General features: G+C 37.6%; 1 protein-coding gene across 3 annotated transcripts in view; it reads right to left on the bottom strand.

The window, feature by feature from the left end:
* The window catches only part of Ano6 (anoctamin 6), a 201,842-nt gene that overhangs the window by 14,143 nt on the left and 173,144 nt on the right, over positions 1–14,555 (bottom strand). For all 3 annotated transcript variants that reach the window (XM_046435890.2, XM_046435891.2, XM_046435892.2), the window contains 4 exons: positions 12,310–12,440; positions 6,035–6,240; positions 2,050–2,252; positions 880–985 (listed from right to left, as the gene is read on the bottom strand). In XM_046435890.2, coding sequence (XP_046291846.1) covers positions 880–985; positions 2,050–2,252; positions 6,035–6,240; positions 12,310–12,440 — 646 coding nt within the window. The remainder of the gene's footprint in view (positions 1–879; positions 986–2,049; positions 2,253–6,034; positions 6,241–12,309; positions 12,441–14,555) is intronic.

Genomic DNA, 14,555 nt, shown 5'->3' with positions numbered 1-14,555 from the left:
TGTGTTCCTTTATTCTGTCTGATGTAGATCATGCTTTCTGTTCTGTGAACTGATGTCTTTCAGTCTATTCTGGAAAAATTTCCTCTCATCCATTATACATTTTCTTAACCAAATTACAAAGCCTCAATTTGTTAATGTTTAAAAAAAAAAAAAAATCAGGGCTGAGGTTGTGGTTCAGTGGTAGAGCGCTCACCTACCACATGTGAGGCACTGAGTTCAATCCTTAGCACCACATAAAAATAAATGAATAAAGGTATATACAATTAAAAAATAAATCAACCCTTATTTATATAAGCCACTATAGGTAAATTTTGTCTCTTGCAGCTAAATGTAAACACCAAACAAATTTAGAGGCTTTGTTTGGTAATAGTTATTCGCTGAAAAAGAAGTTGGCTAGATCAATTAATGATTTATAGCTGTCAGTTTTCAGAGTTAATTTTAGAGAGATAAAAAACTAAGTTGGGATATTATGAAAATGTAATAATTAAATAAAAACAATAGTCTGAATGAAGTTATGATAGTGATAAAACTTCCTTATTTGATTCAAAGGTCACATCTTACTCATCTTAAGCCCTGCTACAGTCCCATATGCTGCTCAGTGCCCCCAAATTTTAAAAAAAGATGGTCATTTAATACAGTATCAAATGGAATCGGATCTCTGTTACACGTGTTTTTTAATGTCTAAAGTAGACAACCAATTTCATTTAATTAGAGTACTATGGGTATTTTCAGGCCCAACCTGATTAATTCATCTCCTAAAAATAATTATTACCAGGCATTAGGAAAATATTATGCATTTTAAATAGAGTTAGCAACACTTTAAAAATAGTGTCTGCAAATATGCAGTCTTAGAAACTATTTCAAAGTACACTTTCCTACCTCCGTGACAATGATAAAAGCCAGCTTGGCGGCGATCACATGCCAATAGTAGATATTGTGTTTATATTCTTGTGGGTGTCCAGGCGGGTTTCGGAAATCACGATACCTGGAAACAAAACAGAGGCATATTAGGAGACAAGTTATTTTCATCAACTACTGTAAACAAGGGCCCCATTTTAAAAAGGAGTTGTGTTTAGTGCAATGTTCTTTCAGTTGGGCACCATAAATTTTCTCCCAGATCTCAATTTGGACACAAAACTCTGAGGGGAAAAAACCCACTGCAATAATAACTCCTTGAATATGTACTCAGAAAAAAGACAATTTAGCCTATTTTCAGGATCACGTTTGTTAATTATTTATATAATGTTGTTTGAGTTGGCTCAGTCACGGGACCATCTCTCTCTACAAAGCACAGAGAGATGCCTCCTCATTGTGACTTTTTAACCCAATTTCTTGTCATCAGATGTCCTGTGTTATTGTTGTAGATTTAGAAGAGTTGATTCACTGATTAGAATTATGTAGAGTTTAAAAAAAAGGAAGCAGGTTCAGTGTAGGATTCTAAAGAGGTTGTATCAAGTATAACTTGGAAACATTAATTTTGGTTGTGTTGAGAATTTGAATCAGTGAAGCCTTTGAAGAATTAGACTAAAGGCATTTTAAAGCCTCCTTTAGGTGTGTAGGGCTTTATGAGTAGTGATGTTTACTGTCCATAGTTGATCTTACCAGTCTTTAAAACCAATGCAGAGAGATTTGGAATACTTTTAGAGAATATTGTTAGGTATCTACATCGTTTACCTTTACATGTTTGTTAAATGAAGGTTCTTGTATACCATTGTGTATCTTCAGATTGTTCTTGAATAATAAATTAATCCTAACAATTAAATGATCTTGATTTCTGGACGTCTTGAAATTTCTCCATTTCTAAACTATGAGTTTCCCCCTGGATCTGTTTCCCTGAAACCATATGAAATTCTGACCTTTCAGTCTTGCTTTTTTGGTTTGGTTTTAAAAATCCTAACCCAAGTCTTTCTTACCTTTTTAGTTTAATTGCAAAGAAAGCTATTAAAGAAAAAGATATGTGGGAAATATTTCTAGCAATTTGATTTAAATGACACACACACACATGCCCTTTTCAAGATTACATGACTTTTTAAAATAGATAGAACTTGCCTGCATGTGGTATGGCCACCAAGCCCAGAGAACGAATCTCCTTTGCTTTTGTTTTTGAAGTCTGCGATGTTGAAGATGGAGAGAGTATTGCTGATGTACCCCTCCATAGTATAGTGAGTGTGGTCCCCATAGGGAGGGATGGAGAAGGACCAGTAATACACCAGGCGGGGGATCATGTCTGATGTGAAAGCAATGATCATGGCCTGTGTTGAGAGGAAAACAATAAAAGAAGCACTAATTAGAGCTTTTGTTGCTATGATTAACAGATATGCTAGAATTACTATTTTCATCAAATTGCTTTTTTTTTTTTTTAACCAATGTGATTCTGCAACCTGAACACTTGGAAAAATGAGAATTCATACCCCATTTGATTCCAATGTATGATATGTCAAGATCATTGTATTGTCATGAGCAACTAATAAAAAAAACCAAAATATTCAGAGATAATCTTTCTTAAATGTAAAATGAGTATAGAGTGAATGTCCTAAAATCTTCAAGCAATAAACTTAAAGTAGAATATTACTTTCTTTTTGGTCTTCAATTCTACGGGACGGTCTACAATTCAAATGGTAAGGCCTGATAGTTGCTTATTATGCTTCTTAAATATAATAAACACACTTATTCAAAAATAACTGTAGACTAAGATATTGTGGATGACTTTAGTTGCTTGCATATATTATGTAAATTAATATTTTTCAAAAGTTGAGATAAAATGTTCAGTCAACTTTAGAGCTCTACTTGATATTCTTTCATGATTTGGATTTAGAACACTGTAGATATAATACTAAGGTCAATATTATGAAAATAACTTAGTTTTGTATCAATTACTACTTCTATAAATAAGTTATAGAAAACTAATTTTCCCACTTGCTTCTCATAAAAATAGAATGTAAATTGCATAAAATATATTTTCCTGATCTAAGTTTAAATAATGGCATTCAAATTTACACTTCCCCAACCCACCCATAGTATCTTGACTGATTTTTTTTTTTTAAAGGTTGACTTGTCTAAACAAGTCTTATTTTAAACTTAACATATTCTTCTGTTCATTAGGTCAGTAGAAAACAGGAATTTTTATTTTAATACAATGTGGGTGACAAGAAATTATATTGGAGTTGTTCCATTCACATAGTCCAGCAATGATGTCAGTGTTGTTACATCTAGTATTTAAGCTTCCAAACTTGGTTTTAAAGAAGGGAGAGAATATACTTTAATTACATAGAATCTGGTTTAAACAAAGCTAAATGAGGTAGTCATGTTTTGAGATCAACATGATTTTTGATAGTATTCATCTAAACATATGGTTTAGACCCAGTGAGACCACAAACCAACAAATAAGATCTCAGGCAAAGCAAGAAAAACAATTAAGGGACTTTTATATTGATAAATTTCCCTTATTAGAATAAGCTTTGTCATTCCCTCCAATGTGAAAAATCTGTGTGTGTGTGCACGCGCTTATCAGTAATGAGGTGAGCAAGAATATGTTACCCTTTTCCAGATTTCAATAGATTAAATTTTCCTCCTATTTAACTCAACCATCCTTTTTATAGTATCACCTGCAGATGTGCTTCAGGAAGCTACAAAAATTCCAATGAGGAAGATAATTCTATTGTCTTCTGACAAGATACCTTTCTGTCCTGAATTGAGCTGCTTTGAGAGATGTGCTACAAGAGTACAAATAAATGCAGTGTGCTTCATTCCCTGGGCTGCACACAATTTTCCATTTACATCAAAATAAATTAGAATTGGTCTTCAATAGCAGATGCTCTGGCATGATACAGCAGTGTCAATTCAGCTTATTTATTGAACCAGCAGCTTTAAAATGAATGGTTTTATACCAAACTCCAGCTTGATGCCCACTCTCACCCCTGGCGGCTGTTCTTCCTTCTATACACATTAGGTTGTGGATTACACACTATGTGTTTGAGGGGTTGAGATTGTATGTGTGAAGGGATACAAGATACGTTTAATGCTCATATTCACACACATGTGTATATACATATGTATACTGCACCATGGAAGTGTAGTAGATCCCAATAATGTGGGAAAAAGGATTATACATAGATTAATGACACAAATGTGATAAGTTTTCCTAGGGTAAATTATAAGAAAATACAGCTGTTGGACAGGAACCTGTAAAACCAGTTAGCTGGCATGTGTGTACACACACACACACACACACACACGGAGCAGCTTTGGAAAGTCAGCAAACCTCCATCTGTGCTAATGGAGTAGAGCCATGGCATGGATACTGGGAAAAGATGCCTAATACAATCAGACTGGAATGCTTGAGGAATGGGGAACTTGAGTCAATTGAATTTTCTGGTTGTTGAAGGTCAAACAAAAACCCTTTTAGTTTCAAACCTTTTTGCTGAAAATTTTCCTAAAGCATACAAGTCCATGTTCCTGCCTTGCTTAGTGTACTACAGCATATTGAACATGACAGATCCAATTCTTTTATGATTGTGGAACTTGAAAGGCCTTTCATATTTCTAAACATCAGTCTTCATTTTGAAGCACAGTAGATGTTGAAGGTTCAGGGTATTTGGGTGAAGGGAAACTGACATATTCTATCAGTTGGATTCTGTGTGTAATTTGCAACTTCCTCCAAAAAGTAGAGGTAGCATGCAATTCAGATAAATTGAGGGTTTGGGGGTGGGTAGTAGGTGATAGCTGGTTCCAAATAACTTGTTTGATTATATACAATTGTAAACAGTCTAGATAATGACTGATTACAAAATTCTGTATTTCACTGCATAATCACTGCAGAGTTTATATCTTTTTTTTTTTTTGGCAAAAAAGAGGGTTACAACCATTATGTGAAGCTTAAATATTGTGCCGGTATTACATAAAAATAATTTATTACTAAACTGTCTTTGGTGCAAAATTAGGAGGCATGGAATAGTTAACATGTTGGTGACAATTATATGGCGAAATACAGTTTTGGGGTTTTTGAAGTACCTGTCAGAGGCTTCAGAGTCATTGTTAATGATGTTGGGTAATGAAGATAAAACAAGAGCAGGTAATATTCAATAAGGACCAGGCTCCATGCAGTTCATGCATTATTTCATTGAATAATTCCCTACACACAACTGAGTGGTAAGGGAATTCATTTTACAAATGATAATGAGGCTCTGAATTGCTTCCGCATGAACCAAGGTCACACAATTCGAGGTTCAGTGTGAGAAAGCAGAGCTTAGGCCTACCTCACTCTGTAGCCTACAATGCTCAGGAACTCCCCTCCTCCAGAGCCTGGCTGTGGGTACTGCTGATTCCTGTTCTGCAGAGGTTCATGGGAAGGGCTGGGGACTCTTAATGCAGGCTAGAAACAACTGAATGTCCCCTCATAACTGGGACCCATGCAGGGCATGAGGCTGCTTCAGTTAATGACCAGTGAGGCTAGCAAAGACAAAGGGGTAGGGTGGGAAAAGTGCTGAAAGCCACCTGTAACCCCCACCTCCTTGAAGAACTATTACCCTGGAGACAAGGAGGGTAACACAATTAGGAATGCACAAAGTGCTTAGACTTCATCAAAGTTAATATTTTAAATTGGTATTTTGGAATATATTGGAAAATATGAAGGGATGGTCTCACTTTTGGGTCCTAAAACTCTAAATGAATACATTCCCACGTACATGATAAAAGCACCTTTTGATAACTCCCTCTATAATTATGAGGGTTAAAAATGTTAGTCTTATTACTATTATCATATTCCTATTTAATTGAAACATTTTAGCAAATGAGAAACTATAGTACATTTGTAGTTGGTCTTAACTTGGTAAATAAAGAATAATTATAAGCAAACAAAATGTTTTTAAAAGAATAATTAGTTACATTGCATATGAGCAACATAGTTATTATATGCTATGATTGACTTGGCACTGTCCCATTTTATAAAGTACCAACCATTTCATTCCTTAGGTAGCATCCTAATGCGTTTTTGGACATTTTAAGGTCTTAACTCTTGAAGCTTAGGTCTACTCACATTAGTCACCACAGCCAAAATCGCTATTCCTTGCATGATGGGCTGCCACGCGCCGATGTCTTGGGCCTTTTCTGGTACCATGCGTCTAAACTGCGTAGTCAGTTTCCATGCATCCACTCTTATTTCCAATATATTGTTCACCAGAGCCAACAGAGGAGCCAGTGGAAAAGAGGCCACAAATAAGGTGACGAACCCAAACTGAATAACTGTCAATGGAATGGACACACATCATGGAGTGGTGGATGGATGGAAAGACAATATTTTCCTTCACTTTCGTAAAGAAAGAGAAAGGCAAAGAACTCAATCCCAAAGAGAAAACACATCCGTGGTCAATAACACTTGTTGCTCAACAGTGAAACAATTTAAACAAAACACAAATACGAGCTTTCTGGAAAGATGATTAAATATAGCCTGTTTCTTGCACTTATATTCACTTAAGAATAGGCTGAAAAATACTTAATCAACCCTAACTACTTTAATAAACTTGAGACATTTTAAGTACATTATTTATTCTCAGTGTAGAAACAACAGAATGTTGGAAAATGATTGATTTAAGATTAAAAAAGAAAAATGGTATGGAAGCATCTAACAAGAAACAAGAAATGTACTGTCAGGAAGGCTGTGCTCAGAGATGTTGGAGGAAACATGCTGAAAACAAGCAACTGAACGAGCTCCCTTAAGTCTGTGAGTGCAAAGGCAGAGCCTTCAGAGAATCTGTTATTACAAATCACAGAAAATATGTGTGGTCAAGGTGTTTCAACCAGACATAATCCTCCTTTAGGAATCGTCCTCATGAAGTTGTTACAATCTATGGGTCCTGAAACATCAAGACACCAGTGGAAGCTCAGAAGTTCTTTTCTCCTTTTCTGTAACTTATAGGACCTTTGTATAGGAGGGCAGCAGGGATTTGGGGGAGGAGGAAGAAATAAAAACCAAAGATCTAGAAAAGAAACTTTTGGTTTAGGGCTTTTCTTCTCACAGGCAGATCTTTAGAGGGAACGTGTACAGGTGTGGAATTGAGACTGGAGAACAGGAAAACATTATTTATAGCCCCTTTCAGCATTTGCTCAGACAGGGAGCAGGGACAACTCTGGCCAGGCCAGGTGAGGCTGCAGCAGGTGTGATTAGGTAGGAGGAGTTGGCATTTGCTTCTGGTCTAAGAGGCCAAGATCTGTTGTAGAAAGGTAGGGCTGAAAAGACAAGTAAGTCACACAGGCCAGGGAGAAGTGTTCATATTCATAGAAGTCTGACATTACCTATTCTGGCCCTTTGTCTGAGTCGGCAGTGGAAGCAACATTAGTGATATCAGTGCTTGTGTCTGTGATTTACTTAAACCTCGATATACTCATCAGGCTTTGGGGCCAGGCAAGGACAAGAAATGTGGGGAGTGGGTCAGAGTCAACGGTGGTACACTGGCAAGTGTGTCCTACTGAAGGTGACTGCTCACAGCTACCATGTTGGGGTGAGGGCCCGATGTTGCTAGATCTGATTGTTCAAGAAAGGCCAGAAATTAGGATTTTATTGGCAATAAATTCAGTTAAATATCCAGATGAGAAAAGATATCATTTATAACAATGAAAGCACAGACTACTTGAGAATAAATTAATGGGTAATGTTAAAACTTATGATAATTGACTTAAAAACAATGATGATTGAATGAATGGTAGGATATGCTAAGACTCAAATTTGGGATGTATCAAAATTTTCTCCACAGAATCATTTAGAATTCTAATGAATTCAGTTGATAATCCCAAATGGATTTTTTTTTTTTTAAAGCCGAAAGGTGATGCTAGAGTTCAAGAGAGATAAATAAACAGTTAAAAAGGAGGAGGAATGTTTGCCCTGACAGTATTAATACAGGACATTCTGAAAAAGAATAATAAAATGAGAACAGCTCTAGGAGTTACTAAAGTATGCTATAGTACTACTATAATTGAAACGGTGCAGAACTAGTGCATGAATAGATAGTAAGTATGAATTAAACAGAATGGTTTTAAAGAACAGATAAATATTCATGGGATTTACAATCAGCATTCAAATATTTGAGCAAGTAGCTAAGTCATTGGAAAAACTGACATGGGGCTGTCACTTTTGACTCCCAAATAAATTCCTGATGAATTAACAATTTTATATTTTAAAAAGGCAAAAGAAAAACACAACCCAGTGTGATCTGTTCTGATATTCAAATGAATAACTTTATAAGTGTCTTCTTAAACACCACCTCCAACAACAAAAAAAACTAATCATTTCAGTAAGGCAAAAGCGCCTATTTTTAAGACAAAAACAACCCCTCATGATCCTATGTTACTCTCTAATTCTTCCTTCTTCACTTTACAGTCAGGTTTCTTGAAGGAAGCATCCACTGTTTATTCCTCCACCATGTATTCCCTCTTCGAAGCCCCCAAATCCTGCTGTGGTCCTCACCACTGCACGGGGCCTACTCTTGTCAACTTTGCACTTTTTGCTTATTCCAAAGCTCAAGCACATTCAACTCTGTTTATTTGATCACTCTTCAGTTTCTGACATGGTCAAATATTCCCCTCTCCATGGAACATGTTTTCCTTGACTTTTGTTTTACTTTAATTTTAAAAAGCAAGTCAAGTCATATGAGGAAAAAATAAAAACCTCTAAAAAAGCACCCCCCACTATTCTAGCAATTAAGTAGAAGCTTCAGTTCTGACATTTTCTGCCTGGTTTTCATAATGCCCCTTTGTCATTATGGCTTTTCTGACACCAGCTCCTTTCCCTATTCCCACCCTAAATATTCAGACTCCTGGAAGGTGTCTTAACAATTCTATTCATCATCTCCCCTACAAATCACCTCTATCACACTTATCAAACTTGTCTCCCTATCTGTATTGCAATGCCCATGTCCTCCATTTGGGCTCTTATCACTTCTTGTCTGGGCTACCTGCTGCAGCCTTGTGGATTATCTTCCTCCCACCAAATATGGACCCCATCCCAAGGAATATCTTCTACTCTATTGCCAGTATAATCTGGTTTTCTTCAACATAACATGACACAATTCTCTTATTTACCAGTATTCTAACAGATGGGTGTTTCCTTAACAGTAAAGTTCAAGGCTCCTGGACAAGTATATAAGGCCCTGGCTTACCCGATTTTCCCACCTATGGATCCTTTGTTCCAGCCATGTTTTGTCTACTTGTCATTCTTACAATGAATGTTCAGTGTTTGTGCCTTTTTACTTTAAAATGTGTCTACCCCTTCACATGAAACGTCTATTCCCTTCACCATACTTTAGATAACTTCCATTATCCCTTCCAAATCCAGTTCAAATATTATCTGCTCTGCAAGTCTGATTTGTATTCTTAATAATATTTAGGGTGCTAAGCTCCATGAAGGTTGGAACCAAGTTTTACCTTGGTATCCCTAGCAATTGTTAAAGCGTTTGACACAAACTAGTGCTCAACAAGTGTTTACTGAGTAAATGATGAGATAGGAAGCCTACCAATCCTCCCCAGTTATCTAGCTGTCATTCTGGAAAGCTCAACCTGCAGGTGGTAGACAGGAGGGCAGGCCTGAGTCTTGAAGGGCAGTGGGGGCTCTGGTGGGTATGCAGAGGAGGGAGGAGATCTGGTGCAAGGAGATGTGGAAAATCTGCTGACACTCATTGCCATAAGTTAAATGGAGAAAAAATAATATTGGTCAGAGTCATTGTTTTAATGACTTAAAAAACTTACTTGGAGATGGATCAAGTTAATACAGCAAGGTGAAAGAGGTAGTATCAGAAACAGGTGGGGCTCACTTTGTCATTTTAGTGCACTTCACTATGGTCCCTTCCCCCTGGGAAGGTGTCCCAAATTGACGATAGACTGGTTGTATTGTTCAGTACTCTAGGTACAGAATGATATCTATGGTTTCCAGATCTTAATACTGACAGACTGTTTTTCTTTTATGTTTTCTAAGTTTTCAGCGTCAGGACCCAACACTTTGAAATTATTTGGGAGGCAATTTTGGTCAACATCCCAAAGTTTCTCAGAGTGGTAGGAAATTCACTAAGAAATAAAAATTTCACTCAAAAAAATCATAGGCCATACCATACATGGTGTAATGGGTGGGGCAACATAAATGTAAATCCACTAACGGTTGTAGAAATGCTCCAAAGTCACTTAAGTATTTGTGAATACTAGGCTCCCGTCTTGGGTGTTCCAAGGGAGGACTGAAAGACACAGAGGACTTGGTAGCCACCTCCAGTTTTATTGGAGAGAGGCATGAATGTGATCATGGTAGTGAGTGCCAGTAAGGCTTAGAGGAAGGAAGCCACAAGGCACTGTGAAAAGCTGAGGGGCTCTGTGGATGCTCATCAGGAATTGTTCAGGTAGGAAAAAAGGGAAAAGGGTGGTGGACTCCTGGGTCCTTTGCTGGAAGATGCTTCCCAAAGCAGTAGGAGCCATAACTAGAAAGGTAGCTGGAGGTATCATTAGTGAACACGGGGAGACTGGGACATAGCGGGCTGTGGTGGTGCAGCCATTCCCAGAGGCTCTCAGTATTTATTTTTAGAGGAACAAAAAGAATTTCGAGTGCCTTGTGAATTGTATCTTCTACAGCCTAGAAGGACAAAAACCAGATCCACTCTACTGTTGAATATGCAATAACAGACAGCCTATGCTCAGAAACGGATGACGTTTTCTAAGTTGTTTGGTATTATTTAGATAATTGGAAAACAACTGAATAAAACAGCTGTGTTATTCTATCTTTTCTCATAGGGAAGGACAAGGCCAAATCATTTGGTTCATAACTATTTTAATAAGCCTGTGAAAAACTAAAAGTCTTATCAACTCCCTAAAGCACGACTATATAACTTTTCTTCTCAACACATTTATTTGATTAATCACCACAGAAAAATAACTTTGTTTTTCTAAGTTTTCTTTTGGGAGGGAGGTTAAAATAACAAATGATATTTTACATCAGAATGTTGTTGCCGATAATGGCTCCAATAAGAAATATTTATAATTATGACTCATTTTGAAATAACAGGTAATTGTCTTGCAGGACTTTTGAAAATAAACCGAATGAATAAATATAGCTTCTACATTATGTACTGCAGCTACACCCTTAATAAACCTGAGTACAAAGAACAAGGAAAACAAAAAGAAATTCAAATTAGACCCTGGGCTGCTGCAAAATATTATTGACTGAAGGAGCCACAAAATGAACCTTTTTACTCACTGAAGAAAGCAGATGTGTTTCCATGTATAATGTATACTTTTGAAAGCAATTATTTTATACATAGGATGTGATTTAATAAAATCCACCCTCGATCTGCAGACTTGTAAATAGGAAATACAAAAGGGTGTCCTTGCCAACACACAAACTCCTATGCATAAATGCAAGGCCTGTCAACTAAAATTTTGTGCATCTTTTTCTATTCCCCTAGCTTAAAAAAAAAAAAAACAAAAAACTGCAATTCAATGCAGTGGTTAGCTGCAAGGGCACACATACAAAACATGTAAATTGTTAACCATCTATTAGATATATGTGTGTCATGCATAATAGAAAAGAGGGTGCCTCCTAGAAAACCTATTTTGAGATGCATCCATTTAAAGGAAACTGAGAACTCAAAATTAGGTTAAACCTGAGAAACTGAGACCAAAAATACTCAAAGGCAAAGAGTTTCAGGAAAGAAAAAGGAGGGCCTGTGCTAAAGTAATCTTAATTCCACACCAGCAGAATGGTTTTCCATTTCCGAGGTCAATCAAGAAACCAAGTGGAAACCACTGAGTTGAAATAGATATGTTGTCCAAGACAGGAGCCAGGTATGAAAGGAGGACCTGGGATCCTTTCTGTGGTGAAGCTGCAAGCTCCTATAAGCTTTTTCTTTTTCTTTCTAATTTGCTGAGGACCTCGCTAAGAGGTGGAGGCTGGCCTCGAACTTAGGATCAGAAATGTGTGGCTATCAGCTGTGCCTGAATGGACTTCAGCCCAAGCCAAACCACAACTAATGATATTTGCTGAGTTTCTCAGAAAACATGGTTAGAGTGCTTTGAGAATTAATGGTGAAGAAGGACCTCAATGAATACACCATTTCATTGGATGGTAATGATCTTTATCTTCAAACAACATAAATATTAACAAAGACACACACAGCCACCTTATTTAAAAAGCTGATTGCATAATTTTATCAAGCAGAGAAAAACATACTCCTCTTCATTTCAATATGCTAAATAATTATTTGGCTCTATAACAGATGTTTTTGGGCTTTAAAACATGCTCCAACATATTTTATATCACTTAAAACTTCATAAACAACTTACTCATTTCAAGATACTCATAAAATAATCCCAGCTTGCCCATGGGCTGCAGATGGTAATCCTGTTCCCATCGTGGGGTTTTCTTTTCTGATCCTGAAACACTGTGGTACCGTCCAATTAGATTCATGATCCAGCTGCCGAAAAGATCAATTATAATTAGATTGTTATTAGATGAAGGTCATAAAAGCATTTCACTGCAATTTGAAAACTGAACATGTATTCTTCCCAAGAAATTGATTTCTTGTTTGAATATTAAATTTCTTTTTATTTCTGTCTTCCTAGTCCCCAAATATTTATCAAAACTGTAACTGGCTGCTTCATGTGGGAGGTTTCATAAGATATTTTTCTTCATTTGATTAACTTCAGTTTTTTCTTGTTTTTTTACTTCCTCTCTTATTCATAATGGTCTTTCCAATATGGAAATCATCATTGAAAGTAAACAAAGTAAAAGACAGCACTTATTGCCAACTCACATATTCTATGGAGAAAAATAAAGCAGGACCAGGACTGTTTGCAGGGAGGACTGGTGTGGTGGAGGATAACCGGAGTGATATTTGAACAAGGACACGGGGGAGGTGGAGGGTAAAGCAGCAGAGGCAAGAGCTTCCTGAAAGAGAAACAGTGACTACAGACACCCAGAGTCAGGAGCAGACCCCTACCTTGGAATACAGCACGGAGGAGGCTCCTGTGGTCCAAGGTTAGTGGGAAACGGGGCCTTTGGTTTGGGAGCTGGGGGTCTAAGAGATCTCCACTATGAGCATTTGGATGGTTTTAATTCTGAGGGAAGTAGGGAGCCACTGAAGGGCACTAAGCAGAAAAGTGACAAACTGACATTAGATAATATAGCTCTCATTAGATAATATGGGACTACACAATAAGCTGAACAATTTAAGGACCTGAGAAGTGCAATGCCCTGTTGAGGTCATATGCAGAGCTAGGAGAAGCAGCTCTGCCTACTACAGGAGTCCACCCTCCCAGAGCCTTTCCTCTTAGATGTCATGTTTTTCTTTCTGAAAGCCTTATGGCCCAGATAAACGCTTTCCCACTTTTAATGGCAATTTTTTTTAAAAAAAATATTTATTTTAGTTGTAGGTATACACAATAAACTTTGTTATTTTTATGTGGTGCCGAGGATCAAACCCAGAGCCTCACGTGTGCTAGGCGAGCGCTTTACCACTGAGCCACAATCCCAGCCCTTTAATGGCAGTTTGCCCTGAAAAGAAATCTTAGGTGACAGTACAATGAGGTGTGCACCTAGTATAAAGAACCATTGTCCCCTCCAGCCACAGCCAGCTTGTGGTTTACTTGTGGAGCTCATCAGAGGAGGCGCCGTAACAAGAAGCAACTTCAAGTACACATAGAACATCTGGCTAAGCTTTGGCTGATTAAACAACAGATTTGTGTGAATTTCAAATTCTGACAAAGGGGAGGCCTCTTGGGACTATAAAAAGTTGCTGCAAGAAACCTCACAGACCATCATGCTCTTCCTCGTGAGTACACACTGCTCACACACACGAGCCAGACTAAGACAGGACTGAGGTGGCTCTCAGCGCTGAGATTCCCAGATTGCCACTCATCCCAGCGCTAATTCGGCCTGCACACTCCCCAGGCCCTCCTCAGGGGAGATGCTGTGCCATGGAACATGGCCCTGGCTTCACAATCTTTCCCCATTTGTATTTCATTGATAAAATCATGGAGGCAATAGGGAGCTGAAGAAAGTGGAAGAGATTTGACTCTGATAATCCTGAATCTGAACCCATATTCATCGCTTACTAGCTATATTTACTTTGGAAAAGTTAAAAGAAAATAAGGTGATACTTCCATCATGTTTGGTGGGATGCTTGCACCCCTCTGGTGTAATATAAAATAGAGTGGCCACTTTGTTCTCAGTTCTTGGAGTATTTACAAAGGAGTGGACTTGTTAGGTACTGTGGTGGTTCTATGCAATCAGTCCGGTGGTTCCCCCCAAAACTGAACAGTTATTCAAACACTTACACATCAATATTCTTAGCAGCACTATTCACAATAGCCAAAAGGTGGAACCAACCCAAATGTTCATCAGTGGCTGAGTGGGCCAATTAAACACCGATTCGATGGAATAATATTCAGCCATGAAAAGGGATGAAGTAATGCTATACCATTCTCAAAAGAATTATTCTAGGTGAAAGAAGCTAGATGAACAAGTCACATATTGTATGATTGCATTTGTACTAAATGGTAGACCAGGCAACTTCATTAAGACAGCAAGC

The sequence above is a fragment of the Marmota monax genome, unplaced genomic scaffold (assembly GCF_021218885.2).
Source record: "Marmota monax isolate L192 unplaced genomic scaffold, Marmota_monax_Labrador192_F-V1.1 WCK01_AAM20220418_F8-fsc00012, whole genome shotgun sequence".
Taxonomy (NCBI): domain Eukaryota; kingdom Metazoa; phylum Chordata; class Mammalia; order Rodentia; family Sciuridae; genus Marmota; species Marmota monax.
This window is presented reverse-complemented; position numbering and strand designations above follow the sequence as displayed.